Genomic DNA, 16231 nt, shown 5'->3' on the forward strand with positions numbered 1-16231 from the left:
CGTCACAGATCTGCCCTCCGCCCCTCCATGCGTGCAGATTTGCCCTCCACCCCTCCATGCGTCCTGATCTGCCCTCTGCCCCTCCATGCGCGCAAATCTTCCCTCCGTCACCTCCCTCCGTCGCCTCCTTCTAGCTTCCCTTCCCTTCGACAACGTGCCCTTCTCACACGCACACACACACAAGTACCGCGTCGTCCAGTTTCACACCGAGGCCCAGTGGTTCGAGCCCTATTCCCTCGATGTCGTCAACATCGACCCTACCTTTCGCGACCACTATAGTGCTTTCAGCCCGACCTCCAACCTCCCCGTACTCGATTGTAGGCTTTGTGGGTCCTCGATGGATGAAGTTGGCGACGAGAGGCTCACTCGGATGTTTCAGGCCGCCAATGACCAAAGGGAGCTCGACGGGTGCGTTGAGGGGTTTGAGGTTTGGCATTTGAGCAGAATGGTCGGGTCTGATGTTAGGAGCACCAAGGGTTTGGAGGAGTTGTATAAGAAAATGCTGGTTGAGATTCATAATTTTACTAGCTTAGTATGCCTCGGTTAGAAGGCAAACCAAATCATAAATGCCTAATGACATCGAGTGGATGAAGACCGAAGCAATAGGCTTTAAGATTCATAATTTCACTAGTGTCTAAAGTCTTATACCTCTATGACGTCTGAAACTAGGGCATTCGACATCATACATAGATACATTTTCACCTTCGCACTAAACATTTTCATGAAATTTACCCAATATGAAGTCGAAAATTGAGAATTCCGATGTCTAATGAGCATATGACGTCGAAAAAGTATAAATTTCGACATCGAAATTGAACATCTATTTACAACAATATCACCGATCATATTTAAAGTTGATTTTTTCGTATTTTGACGTTGAACGCGAGACATGAAAGACTTATTTCGCACAAGTGTTTGTCTCGATAACACACCTTCCGAAAATGAATTAGAACCATACATGATTAATCCATTTTTACACTATTATTGTCAACTCACTTACATTTGAATACAAGAGTATAATCAACCTTCTAAACCTCAAATAACTGAAGCCTATACTCATACCATTAAGGTATAAGCTTTAGTGAAAGGCTTAAATGATTACTTCGTCCTCACGTTAAGAGGTGAATTTCTGTTTAGTATCCAGTTTTAAAAATGAAGACATCGGGTCCCTATGTTATGAAAAGTGTATGAATAAGGTCTTCTCCGTTAAGTTGGCAGCAACAACGTTAAGTCCATGTTGATGTGGCTGTACTTTTTCTCTTCTCTCTTGTGTTGTCCAACTTTTTTTCTCTCTTGTTCAGCTTTTTCTTTGATGATTTGTTGAACTTTTTCTTTCTCTGTGGACCTTATTCATATACTTTTCATAACATATGGACCCAATGTCTTCATTTTTTAAACCGGATACTAAACAAAAATTTACCTCTTAACATGAAGACGAAGTAAGTATTTAAGCCTTAGTTAAATAATGTTTTTTTAGTGAGAATACAACTTAAAATAAAAAAGTTAATATCACAAAATTGTTTAGTTTGAATTGTTTTGGTTCGACTCACCATTGTGTCAAAAGGTGGGACTACTATTTTATATATCTACTTTAATAAATTAAAATAATTATTATATTTACATGTTAAATTGCTTCATTATAATTAATAGTTATAATTAAAATTTAATTTATCAATAATAATTTAAGTTACTAATACATGTTTTCATGATTTAAATAACTTAATATAAAAATATTAATCTTTTAAAATATTTATTTATTATTTTAAAGAAAAGTGAGTTAGTAGGCCATGTCCGATCTTTCGCACATCGGTCTGGCTGATGAGTTGAAAATACCAATTTAACTTTGCCAAATTGTGGTGAGCTTATGAGTAAACTACGAGTGAAGGTTTGAATATATACATGACCTAATCCTTTATGTAAAATCTCATACCTAGTTTTCTTCTATATATCTTATAGATATAAAATTTGTGTCTCGTTACTATTTTTATAATGGATACGAATAGTCGCATTATGTTCAAGTCTCAATAAAAAAGTTGTTTACAAGAAAATTTATATAAAGGTGATGTAATTGAAGTATGATTCAATTGTGTATTGATCCTATTTTTGATAGTCTATCCCTTATTATTAGTTTTTAAAATTTTTTATGATATTCTTGACAGACTTAAAACATTTATTATTAGATGTATGTATTTTTTATTACTGTTTTTTTATAAAACCTTTGTTAGTTAATTTATAAAGGATGTGTGATAATGAGTATGTGAAAGCATATGCATTATGGAATCCTGAATGCATCTTTATCATTCGATTATATAAAGTCTTATATTCTTCAATTATTTTCTTGAATTGATTAATATACTGTTTTTTAATCGTAGCTTAAATATTTAAACTAAAATCAATATTATGAGAAGGATCAAATTCAAGAAATTTAAACATTACTAAATTTTTTAAAAAATAAATTGTGCTATATATATATATTTACATTTTCACCTTAGAAAAATATTTCAATATTATTTGTTATATATGAATTATTGTATTAAGAAATGTTTCAAGTATTAATGATAGAAACGAATATTTTGTTGTTAACCATTGCAAGTAGAGTTTTTTTTTTCTTTTTTTAATATGTAAAAAACAAATAAGAATAGAAAACTATTAGAATATCAAAATAAAATCGAATGTTATTTTGCTAGGAGATTTTTTATTATATATTTTATTAATTTTGTTGGCTGAAGTAATGTGAAACAAATTGTGAAGTTTGAATTCTCAGTAATTAAAAATCCTAAATACCGATAGTTTTAGAAAGGAGAAAATAATGGAATTCCAAGAATTAGTATAAATTTATTAAATCTATATTTTGTTATGATAGTCAGTATTCTTTGAGTTATCAAAGGATCTATGTTTCAATGTTACAAAAATTTATTGCGTTGTTTGTAGTACACATGATTGTGACTAGTTGCTTCTTCATACTTGGAATGAGTGACTAATTTGATCAACGTTAATAAAATTAGGATAATTTTGAAAAACATAAAAAGTGATTTCTGATGGATTTTCTTTTAGAGATTTTTCTGTTTGGGGTCTCAATTGCAAGTTTATATGCTGAGCGCAGATGGAAATTAAATCCTTTAAAGTTTGAATAGTTAAATTAATTAACTTTCGAGTTTTTTTGTCCGTACAACTTATTACAATTGATAAGCGTAAGTTGATTACGGATGTAAATATCTTGTTAATAAATAATTTCGTATGTACTTTTTTTAATTTTGTAATTTGTCATAATTCTTATTAGTCATATAAAAATATAATTTACCCTAAATTTTATTTATAAAACAAGTTTTAGTTACTTATTTGATCCTATGATTATAATATTTTTCATATTTTTATACTTAAAATATCTTACCTAGTCTCTATAAATATCATTTTATTTTTTTTAACTATTACAATATTTAAATTATCAAAGAGATATATGATGGATTTCAGAGGTGAAAAATCATCATCTTTTTCCTTTTGTTTCTCCCACTTTTTATTTTTTAAGTATAGAAAATAAGAAGTTAGAAGGATATATATATCGATCCTATGCAACTGCAGGTATTTTGGAGAACAGAAGCAGGGTGTGGACTGGTTAAATTATAAATGCTGTATAAATGTATATGTTACATCAAAGTTCTGTCCTGCAACTGCAGATGATAAACATCATTCAAGAGGGTATATATATATATATATTCCTTAAATATTTTGTGGTATATGTTGTCTGAAAAAAGTTGGAGCATTCTAGTACTCCAATTTAGTTTATAATATTTTTTTATGATAAAACTCTTACATCTAATTTTCTGTGAGTTAGATGAATGAGAAATAAATGAATGTTAATATTTATTTACATGATATATGTGGCAAGTATAATACGATAAACAAATATTAAAAAAGTAAATAAATGTTAATATTTATTTACCTTTCAATATATAAAAAATTTAAAATTCTTCTTTTACGATATGTGATTTAGGAAATAATGTTTAAACAAAATGAAAATATAAAATAAAATACAAAACCAAATCTTCTACTTTTGTTTAGATAAATAAAAAAATATTAAAATAAAATAAAATGTGTACAAAAGACAATTACAGTGATATTTATTAAAAAAATATGCACAAATATTTTTTTACATTTTTTTAATATGGTTTTACTCTTTTTATAATATCACTTGTATTGGTAATATTATTGGCTCAATCCAATCTACCATACAAGGTAAGTCCTTTACAAATGTCTTTGGCCAAGGTAAAACTCTTAAACTAGGACCACCTACTATTCTTATCACATGTATCACCCCTCTTTACTTGAGAATGGATGACCATTAGAGTGTCAGGATAAACTTCATTACTTAATTCCATACATTTATACACTCAACACTCGGTAACCACACTAAGAAATTCCTCCTTGGAATTCTTTTCCATACTTTCCATTCAAAGATACATATATCATCATATAACATATCCAAACTCACATAAAACCATTTCAAATTCATTAAGAAAACCACAACAATGCATAAAGATCATAGGACAACTCAGAAATAGAAAACCAAAAACTTGCAAGAAGGGCACCCAACACTAGAAAGGGACGCCCAAGCGCCAACTCACTGGAATGGGGCGCTTAAGGGGCGCCCAAGGGGCACTCACCGTCACCTCAAAACACAAATACACTCTTATTTCGACTTTGGTTACCCTCTACACATACTTGAATGGTTCTTACAACCTCCTTGGCACTGAGATGCATATGAAAACAAACCTCTAACTAAAATTGACCACTCCAAACCAACTTAACTACTATAAACTTCTCACTCATTTCTACCACTTCCTACGTCAATTCCAGCAAACCAAAGGTCTAGACGAGTCCTAAATGACTCAACTACAGGACCTAAACTCTCCCTTTTAGTACAAACCTTCTACTTCAAATTCTCACTACTCCAACCCTCTAATTTTGCACTTCAAGCTATCAAAAACACCAACAATGAACTATCCCTTAATTCTTAATCAGATTTCAACTAATTTATAGTTCTAACGAGTCTAAAATAACTCCACAACAGACCTAAAATAACAGTTTTCTCACAACAACACCTGTCTCACAAACTCAACTATTAAAACCTCCCTTTTTAGCATTAAAACCCAAATATTTGATGACTCATCACTTCATACACCTTATAACCCATTTAAAACATCAATACCACTTTCCAATATACAATTTCATGACATCAATAACATCACAATTACATCACATCAGAAAACAAGGCTCAAATAACAAAATATATATTCATTTAATTACACAAAATTTCATAAACATTTAAATTATATAAATTCAACATTTCACAATCATACACGCACTAAAATTACACAACAAAAATATTTTAAGGTTAAATATATAGTTTCTCTTACCTTACACCGAACAACAAAGCTCTATAAACACCAAACCCTTACTTAGAGCTCTATAAACACCAAAACCTTGCTTAGAGCTTAAGGAACTCTAGAAATGTCTACAAAATATCGAATTTAAAACGAAATGAGTCCTTAAGACCTCATATTACCAAAGAACTAGGGAAAGAAGAAGTAAGACGCATGCGACAAAGAATCATTTCGCATGATTTCAAATTAAGAACAAAAGTGAAAAATGAGTCAAATTTTACTTACTCTATATTAGAAATTAATCAGATAAAAATAGAAATTACTCCATCGTGAGTTTTTAGAAACTTCTTAATCGTCAAATATAAGTAAAATTTAGAAGAAGTTAAGAGAAAAAATTTTAAAATGATAATTTATTTTTAAATAATGAAACGGTTTAAAAAATTCTATTTATTTTATTAAATTATTTTAATTTTAAAATATTTAATTTCATTATTTATTATTAGTTCTGATTTTAATTTTATAATTTCTTATACTTCTAAACATGGAATAGTTTTAAGTAAAAAAAAAAAAGTGATTAAGTCAAAACATATCCTGTGGCAATCCCAAGAACGTATAGGAAGGGGAGAAATGATTTAATTGTTACAAAAAGATTACTAAAATTCAACATAATCTTAATCCACATGAGACCTACATGTTGAAAAACATAAGGAAATGGGCAATGATTTACTGTGATACGTAACAGTGATTTCAATCACTGTCTATAAAGACAGTGCAGCTTAGATATAACATTATAATTGTTGTAAATGTTATTTTCAATCAATTTTCAGTCCAATATTCTGTGACTGCGAACGGAAGAATTCATTGTATATTTTATGTCAGTATTATACACACACACACACACACATATATATATATATATATATATATATATATATATATATATATATATGATTATGAACAATAGTGTATCTAACTTTTTTCCAAAAAATATAGTTTGTATGATGTGATACAGAAAGAAAATATAGAGAAAATATAGTTGAGAAACAAAATTGTGTTGGATATGACTTGCAAAAAGAAAGAAAGAAAGAAAATCTCCAACAAGTTCCAGACATCATCATAGTTTCTCTACAGTCTTGCCTAGTATAGTGTGTCATTTACTTGCTCAACTACACTCCATAATGGCATTGAATTCATTCAACTACTCAACAAGAACAGCCACATGGCTGTTAAATCTTAGCCCCATGCCCTTCTCCCTCTATATAACCACAACCACCATATAGCATTCCAAAGCATCTCACCACAGAAAAAAAAGGTACCAAACACATAGTTACTAATCTACCTTCCATATCTGGTTCTTGCAAGAGTTGAGTGCTTCATCATGGCTACCATGGCAGCTAGGGTTTCTTTGTTGGCCATTGTGTGCATGGTTCTTAGTGCAACAACCATTCCCAAGGCAGAAGCAGTGGTGACATGTGGGCAAGTTGTGAACAACCTGACCCCATGCATTTCCTATGTGATGTATGGTGGAAGCCCTGTTCCTGAGCCGTGCTGCAATGGGATCAAGAACCTCTATGGCCTGGCTCAGACCAAACCTGATCGCCAAGCTGTTTGCAACTGCATCAAGAATGCTGTTGGTAACAGTGGCTTCAACTACTCTCCTCGCAGTCTCAACCTTGCAGCTAGTCTTCCCAAGCAATGTGGTGTAAACATTCCTTACCAGATCAGCCCTAATACTGACTGTAACAGGTACTCCATTACTTGTCTGTAGTATAAACATGTTTGTTTGTCAAAGTCACTTTGTCTTAAACTATTCATTTCTCCTATATTTCTCCTTCCCAGCTTTAGTTTATGAAGAGAAAAGGAGCATTGAACTCATACCTTCTTTCTTCTTATCTTAACACAGCTTTTACAGTGATTTCTTTACTAAATTTTCCTCTGATGTCAATATCAAGAACCAAAACCTAACTTTTATGTTTGAAGTCATACAAGTTTTAGTCTTTGTGATCTTTTGTTACAGTGAGAAGGTTTTATCTAAGAACTACAATTTATAACCAGTTCTTGTTGTTGTGATGCAGTGTGCAGTGAGGTGGGTGCATGATGTTTATGTTATACTATGTTTGAATAAAAAAGGCCACGTGACATGACATGGGAATGGCTGGAAATTGCTTCCTTGAGGCTTGTACTAGTTATCTTATGTCTGTGATAAAGTCTGTAACTGAAGTTGGTGAAGCTGCATGTGTAGGCAACAGTAGAAAATATAGAGAGAGTATTGTGGGAAGCCATAGATGTATGAGCTGTTATTGTCCCATATAAATGAGAATATAACTGAGTTTTATGAGATATGATTAATGATTATGGTACCTTTTTGAGTGATATGTCTATTTCTTTATTCCTTGACCTAAATTACTATCTATAGGGAAAAGTGGAGGTTTCAAAACAATATAAAACATAGTATTTAACTTTATTTAAATTTGGTGATTGTTTGTCTTGGCTAAATAATGTGGCAATTAAATGTTTAAATCATGACGAGTTTAGTTAAGGGTATTAACTAAACCAGTTAAATCAATATATGTTTTTTTTAATAAGTAGAAGATGGAGTTTGCTTATTATAATAAACGTGAATAAATTAGACAAACACATTCTCTAATAAGTAGAAATATGCTTATTCTATATCTAATAAGTATTTCTTTTAAAAAGATAAATACTAACTATACATTGTTTTTTTTTCCTTTTGTACGAGAAATACATTTTTGCAAAAGTATTAGCAATGCATTAAAGTTTTTTTTTTTTTCAAAAAACATAACTTAGTAAGTGTTATGCGACACTTTCTGTGAAAATTGGGCGAAAATCTACGGCTCTGATCTCATTGTCTCTTATCTCAATTAATTCTGACTGTTTATGAATAGAAAATTAGAAATTGTTTTCTGACAGGGCACTGTTTTATGAATGAGACAGACGATCTTAACATGACTTCTCATTTTCAAATTTTCAAATAACCACATTTAAATTGTTCGGGTAAGAATCGATAACTTCTATAAGACGCAAAAATATTTCCTTTAATATGTTGAAATGTATTTTTTTCTCCATTATCATTAGAAGATAAGTGGGTGTTTCTAAAGATATTTCGATCTTCAAGTTATATTAAATATATAGGTGAAGTAATATATATTTAATCAATTAGTATTGTGTATATTAGAATCTTCACACTATTTATAGTATTTAGTTATGCATACTTTGAAATGTGCTCAAGACGGGTTTAATCTTTGATTAGTGTTTAATTGTCTTATTATTTTTATGCTTAACACAAGATGGAGAAATACTACATTTTTACGTTATAATACATTATCATTTATTATTTTTATTTATTCTTTTATCTTTTATTAATATTTTTATTATTATCTTTTAAATAATTAAATATTTATTAAATAATTCTAGAAAAAGAAACTACCTTATCTTTAGTATTTTGATTATCATCTATTTAAAAAATTAAGATTTTATAGTTACATTTAGAAAATAAATAAATATTTGGTTTATAATTTTGTAGATAAATATAAAAAAATCATTATCAACAAAGTTGGTTACTCAAGTATAAAATAAAATACAAATTTCACGGATAGTCCAATTAATTATGTGGTTTAGAAAATTTATAAATAGAAGATCTTATATAGTTAAAATTAATATATTTGGATAGGGGAACTTGATCTAAAAGAAGAGAAAGTAGAGACTCATTTTAGAGACTCATTTTAGAGACTAAAGTCATTCATCATTAATCTTTTCTATCGTTATGAATGTATAGTAGTAACTAACTCTTTTATTCACGGGGTTTGATATAATGTATTTTAAGTCTTTATGATTTCTTCTATTCAATATATTCTTTTTCCATTTCTCTTGTGTTTTATTCTTATTCTTAACTGCATTCTATTCAATATATTCATTTTCCATTACTCTTGTGTTCTATTCTTATTCTTAACTGCATGATAATTACTTCATTGGACACGATGTTAGAACTTATACTAGAATAAAACAACTAATTGATTTTGCGTCTACACATAACTTAACGATTGGACATTTTAAACATTCAAACTTAATGCTTAATTCGAACTTTTAATAAAAAGTTCTAAGATATTAGGATTTTTATGAATAAGTTTAGACGTGCCTCTAAGACATTAAGACTAGTTAAAGAGTGGTATGAATCTTAAAGTATGAATTGAAGTTATATTGTTTAGTGTTTTCATATTGATTTTGTACATAAAATCTAACTCTAGTGAAGTCTTTACCACATAAGTCCTTTCATCAATTTAATTGCTTTTTAGATTTTATAATTTTTTACAAAAATTCAATACTTTTCATTGCTTCAAAGTTTTCTTTATCCTTAATTTGTAAATAAACATGGCTTTTCTAAACAATGCAAGTCTTTATGGAAAAATGATATCAAGACTTATCCACTTTATTACTTGCCCAATTTAGTACACTTGTCAATATTGTAGAACTACACAAACATGATTGATACTTTGAGTGACTATTCTTATATTGATCCCAAGTTTAAGGAAAGATGAGTGATCACGAGAAAAGAAGTTTTATTTCTTTCACTAACTATATTGAATCAACTTAAGAAAAGATCAATGATGTGAAAAGTCTTAAATTAAAATATCATTTTAGACATTTATGATATTATTGTACTATTTTTAGCTTTTGAGAGATCATTTATTTAAATTTAAGGGTTTAATATGTTTGCAGTGTCTAAGCTTGAACATGAAATTGAAATTCCTATTTGTCCCAAATTTTGATACATATTGACTCTCAAACTTTAAAAGTGAATGAATATAGTCTTCTTAGCTATATTGCCTTAAAATGTTTTAGGTGTAAAAGGACTTTTCAAGCTGACATTTAGGCTTGAACATGTCAAACAAAGAAAACAACTCAAATGTTAGTATGAATGCCATTTGGAACATAAGTACGTATATCAATTCACTTTTAATGTTTAAAGAAAAACTGTAACAAAGTTTGGAACATAAATGAATTCAAATTTTTTTTTATCAAACTTTAGGAATTAAAAATGAAAAGCAGAGGAAAACACTAGACGGGGGAGGGGGATGAACATTGTTTTCAAAAATTTTCACAAATGGAGCCTAATGGGTTTTCAAAAGAACAATGAACAAAGATATGTTTAGACAATGATGTTTCAAAACGGACTTATAAAAGGAAAACACTAGACGGGGGAGGGGGATGAACATTATTTTCAAAAATTTTCACAAATAGAGCCTAATGGGTTTTCAAAAGAACAATGAACAAAGATATGTTTAGACAATGATGTTTCAAAATGGACTTATAAAGACTTTTAAATAAGGAAAACAATAGAGCATATATTTTATACTAGTTCACTCAACCTAAGCTACATCTAATTCTCCTTTATGAACTCTTAAGGGGTTCCACTAATCTTATCAAAGATTACAATAAATTTAACCCATTCCTAGTTACAAGTACTATTACCACTCCTGGTTCCCTAGCTAGTCAATCTTGACTAGTCTAAGTATTATGAATAACTCCTAGTTCCCCAAGTCAACACAACTAGTCCAAGTTTACCCACTCCTAGTGGTCGACTATTGTGACGACTTTTGGTATCGAAGTGTTCTCAACCACTTCTGGTTCTCTAGTCTAACCTAACTAGTACAAAATTTAATCTGAATATTTCAATACAAACATAATTAATGTTTGATCACAAACATAGATTGAGTAAACTCTCATGAAGAGGATCAATACAATATAACACAATTTGTGAACTCATGAGGTTCCTGCTCTTATGTTAAAGATCATTACACGATATAAGCTCATGAATTTCTTTCTCTCTTTTCTTCTCTTATCATCATTTGAATAAGCATTAGACGTTATAAGCTTAGTTATAAACTCTAGAGTAGATATTCAATAATAGCTCTTTGCTCTTCTTTTCCATCTTCTCTTTTCTTCTTACTTTTCTTCTTCTCTTCTCCTCTTCTCTTTTCTTCTTTCTTTTCTTTTTCTCTTCCTTTCATTTAGGAAGCATTAAACATGGTAGGTTTAAAGATAAAGTAGAAGGCCAGATGTGATGATAACTTTCTTTTCATGTTTTCTCTTACTTGAGCTTGCTTTCATCATTTCTATTGGGTTGAAGAGCATCAGACGATATAAGCATTTAGATAAAGTAGAGCTAATAAATGATGATCTCTCTTGAGCATACTCTTCCTTTTTCTCTCTCTTATTATTTTTTTTTTCACCATTTTTCTCTTCTACTTCAACAAATTTTCTTTAGTTGATCTTCTTTATATAGGTTTTATTGAGAGATGATTGTTGGACATTGAGTTAATTTCAAAAACAGGCTTCATAGCCTTTTAAGGTAGCTTGATCAGACTTAGCTCTGCGTTATAGGGCAATAGTGCTTTCACAAAGGTAGTTGGTACGATCCTTTTGGGCTAGTGGCTTTGAATAGGGATTCTTGTTTCTCAACATCTCTTTGTTTAGAGCTTTTGGGTAAAGCTTGGAGCTGCCATTTAGTGCACAGATAAAAAGAACAAAGCATGCAAGCAAAACAACACTTTTTTGTATAGTATTAAATATTTCATCCGTTAATGATTGTAAAGTACATTATGTGTTTAGAGCATTCTTGCATATGTCCATGTGATTTAATTAATGCATCATTTGATGGTAATTTAGACGGTGTAAATGACATGTTTATTAGATGCTTGCCTTATAAAGCTTTTAATGTAATATCATGCAAAGTTGGCTTTTAGATGCTTTATCATTTGAACATACATATGTTGCTAAGTTTAGACACAAAGGTTTTTGAATACTTTATTAGATTTTTTTTATCATTTATTGCTAGTCGAGTTCACTTTATTGATAAGACACTTATATATGTTTTTCGATATCGTTTAGCGACTTTCGTTATATGATGTATTCTTTAAGATGTCTGCTTGAAAAAACATTGTTTGAGCCTTATAGAGATACTTCTTTTAGTAAGACGCTATTTGTTACCCATATCGTCTATTAAATGATTCTTTAAGGAAAACACTTTTGATCGAGGTCATACCTGAATCAAATTAATATGCAATTAAGTGTAGTATAAACTAGGAAGTGATTCCTAGGTTGTCTCTCAAGGACCAAACTTTGGTTCAGGCAATAGGTTGAACACGTGGTGGGAGGTGGTTTTTTGGACAATTTGCGACTAGAAATTAACAAACTAAAGCACGAAATCAAACACTAATTGAAAACAATAGCTCACTAGCTCAATTACAATGCTTCCAATCACAGACTAACAATAATTACACAATACTCTAACTCCTAATCCAACATGAATTAACCAGCTAAGCAAACACAATGCTCCCATTTAATCATGTCCACATTGTCAACAAATGTGGTTTAATCGACTAAGCGAAGATTAAATACAATGAGGCAACTAAGCGTGTAACCAATTGCAAGCACAAAACATAATTAAATATGGAGCAAGGTTAGAACAACAAAATCACCATGATAGACCAACAATCTCAAGGAAAAACATTGTAATCTCACTAAGACCAACCAAGCTCACTTAACCTACCATTAAAACGAAATTAAACACAGCAGAATGAACTTCAAACATTAAACAGAAAACAACAACTAAACTGGAACGAAATTTGCATAACCAAAAGGGGAAAACAAAAGTAAACTAAAAATCAAAATTGAACCTGAATTGAGTACAAGGAACAGAAAGCAAAATTGAAACAAAATTGGAATTGCAAAGACCATCAAACATAAATGAAATTCAATATCAAACAGAAACAAAATTGATGCAGATGCAAACAGAAACGAATTTCAAATGGATTGCAATAAGATTAAAAAGCGAATTCAATATATAGAAGAGAAAGAAAACAAAAGCAAACCTAAACCCCCAAGGGGGAGACCCCTAAATCTGGTTTTGGGTCTTTATAACCTCAAAAGATGAAAATACCCTCCATATGGGCTTGTCCTAATTTGACCAAAAATAGCCTAAATGTAATTTTGGTCCAAAATACATTTAAAAAACGAAATTAAAAATAAAATGTTGATGTGGAAATAAGAAATGGCGTGGCCACACTCTTGTTGTTCCAAAATACGATTCCAAAATTGTCTTGCAAATAATAATTTGAATAATTAAGCCCAAATAATTTAAATTAATTAAAATAAGAGTTAATAGTCAAATTAAACCCAAATAGTGAAAATGTGACAATAATGGAGAATTAAACACAATTCACTAATATAATTCAGTGCGGAAAGCTAAGTGAATAGTACAAAATAATGATTCATCAACTTTCTTTCATTAAATGTTGTTTTCTATAATTAATATTTCCTTGAATATTGTTTGATAAACTTGAAAACTTGAAAACTTGGTTTTGGCTTAACAATTTTCCTCTTTTTTTATGTTTATCAAATGCATGCTATATATGACTGCCATAAGTCATCATCATTTGAATATATGCATTGAATCCAAAACATTAGAGCATTTGAGTAAAGTCAATGGATATAAATCTACGAAAAAATCATGTATCAAAGTAAATGAAGCTATATCAAAGTAAGTGGCAAAAAGCAACTCTACTAGACTCCTTGACTCCTAGTATATCATTCTTTCTCGACATGAAAAAACTCCCTAAGCATCATTCAATGCTCAGATGAAGATGGACGGGGTGACTTTGGTTGTGTGATTAGGCTAGGTGATTGAGTACGTTTGAGAAATGTTTGGGCAATGACATTGTTTAGGGTGTTGAGGAGGGTTTAGAATTTTTCTTGTTGTTCTTTCTTGTTTGCTTGGAACATTGCGACAATTGTAACTTGTTGACGTGCATTGTTTTCAGCAATCAAATGATGTAGATGGGTTAAGAGGGCTTGAGAGTTTGGGTAAGATGGTAAAGGAGGTAGTTTAGGGAGGTATCAGTTGATATAGTGACTGAAGGTTATGATTGAAGAATGATTTGGTTTGGAGGGTTGATTATGATAATTTGGGAGTTGGGTTGGTCAAGTTGAGTTTGTGGTGGTGATATTAGTTTGGGTGGTTCAATGATGGGGCCAATGTCTTCATGATGTTGGTTGGTGATTTGTTGAGATGGTGAGGTGGCGGTTCATTAAGGGTTGTGGTATCTCCGTTACCTCCTATATTTGTTTTTCCATAGGATAACAGGAAGCCTTAAGTACCAACTGATGTCTTCTTCTGCTGCTACGTGTCGGTCAACCATCACTATAAATACAAATGATTGTGTGGTAGCTTGGCTCATAGCATCTTCAAATGATGGACCATCACGAATGACAAATATTGAAGGCAATGTTGGCATATTTCACAGCTCTCATAGGAGGCATTGACCATGTGCATTGTTTTCTACTAAGAAGGTAGCATTAGAATCATCAAAATGATGAATTCTACATGGTTCTAATATGCATTGGCCAAGTGGGATGATGTATTCGCCAAATTCTTCAACATAATGGTTGCTAGATGATGCATGATTTTGTTGAGATTTGTCTATATAGGTAAAAATGGATTGTTGTTAATACAAATAAACATCAGATTCATCGTAGGAAGCATTAGCATACCATGTCTTCCTAGGATTAGCCAATATAGGTGTTGTAGGAGCAGGACGTACATCCTTGATTGCTTCAACCTTCTTCATCTTCAATGGCTTTTTTTCAATTACTGGTAGACAAGGTGCAATGATGTCAAGCACTATGTATATTTGCTTGATCCACTTAAAGGGTACTTTGTTTTCATTAGGCAGCATGATAAACATCTGCTTGTAGAAATCCTTTGGTAATTGTACTTTAGGATGATCTATAGGTACATGAGACACCTTGGATTGAGGACTATAGGATCCAATTTTTCCTTCAATATAAAGTCCCACAGATGATCAACTTTGAACATCTTCCAAGAATTGCTTGAGAGCAAGTTGTAGTTCTTCATTATTGTCATCATTGAGTGTTGGCGGTGGAGATAATGTGGTATGTGTAGGCTTTTTGGCTTTGGGCTTGGTGAATGGGCAAGTTCCAACATTGGTTCCCAAAGGTAGTTTATAGGGAGGCATACGTGAAAGGTTGGGGGATGTGTCCATGTGGGTATCGGTAGGTGAATGATGGCATTTGCAGGAAGGATTCTATAGGCTTTGGAGGCTTGATAAATTTGGTCACTAGGATATGAAGTGGAGGATGTGGTGCATGTCTCGAGAAAGCGTTAAACAAGTGGGAATTTTGGTAGGTTTTGATGAGTGTAATGATAAGGTTGAGGTAAGTAGTCAGGATGGTCCGGTAAGGTTAGGAGAAGGAAGGGGGTTAATGTGTGAGGCTTGGGTGCTTGCTTTTCAAAAATGGGTCGTTCGGTGAAGAGTAAGGTATAGGTGATAACTGGTTCGATGTCTTGTTCAAACAAGGTTTGGTCATGTACTGCTTATTTGGGTGAATGTTGGATGAAAGTTTGGTTGGGATATAGGGTTTGTGTTTGGCTTGGAGAAGATGATACGTGAGGTGGTGACAAAGGAAATACCTCATGTTATTGTTCTTCCTGATTGTTAGACACAATGGCAGGAATGCTTAAAGGAATTTCTTCAGATGTTATCTAGGAGGAACGTCTTATTCTTATTCTTTTTCTTTTTGGTGGTGGAACATCAGTAGATACTTCATTAGAGGCATGAGGATGGTATCTTAATCACTTTTGGAGTTTCTTAATACATAGTCCATCATCAAAGGTGTCTAACTCTTCGAAATGATTAGTGATATGGGAAGACATGTTAATCTTCTTAGTCTTCTTCATCTTTGATGTTGCTGGTCTATTTTTCTTAGTGGAGTTTCCCCCTTTAGATATCATAGTTTTCTAAGCAAGGTTG

At 31.4% G+C, this 16231-nt stretch overlaps 2 protein-coding genes across 2 annotated transcripts; both read left to right on the plus strand.

Annotated features, from left to right (window-relative positions):
* Positions 1-85: 85 nt before the first annotated feature.
* On the plus strand, positions 86-547 carry LOC108346489 (uncharacterized). The gene has a single exon (XM_017585569.1). It carries the CDS (start codon positions 86-88, stop codon positions 545-547), a length of 462 nt encoding a protein of 153 aa, XP_017441058.1.
* Positions 548-6655: 6108 nt separating this feature from the next.
* LOC108347113 (non-specific lipid-transfer protein 1) lies at positions 6656-7756 on the plus strand. The gene is made up of 2 exons (XM_017586246.2): positions 6656-7127; positions 7457-7756. The coding sequence occupies exons 1-2, from the start codon at positions 6760-6762 to the stop codon at positions 7464-7466; spliced, it is 378 nt and encodes a 125-aa protein (XP_017441735.1). The 5' UTR covers positions 6656-6759; the 3' UTR covers positions 7467-7756.
* The last annotated feature ends 8475 nt before the right edge of the window (positions 7757-16231 follow it).

Source organism: Vigna angularis, chromosome 9 (genome assembly GCF_016808095.1).
Source record: "Vigna angularis cultivar LongXiaoDou No.4 chromosome 9, ASM1680809v1, whole genome shotgun sequence".
NCBI classification, from domain to species: Eukaryota; Viridiplantae; Streptophyta; class Magnoliopsida; order Fabales; family Fabaceae; genus Vigna; species Vigna angularis.

What these genes read in the sequence shown, in the direction of transcription:
- LOC108347113 (XM_017586246.2), top strand. Translation starts at nt 6,760, where the DNA reads ATGGCTACCATGGCAGCTAGGGTTTCTTTGTTGGCCATTGTGTGCATG.
- LOC108346489 (XM_017585569.1), top strand. Translation starts at nt 86, where the DNA reads ATGCGCGCAAATCTTCCCTCCGTCACCTCCCTCCGTCGCCTCCTTCTA.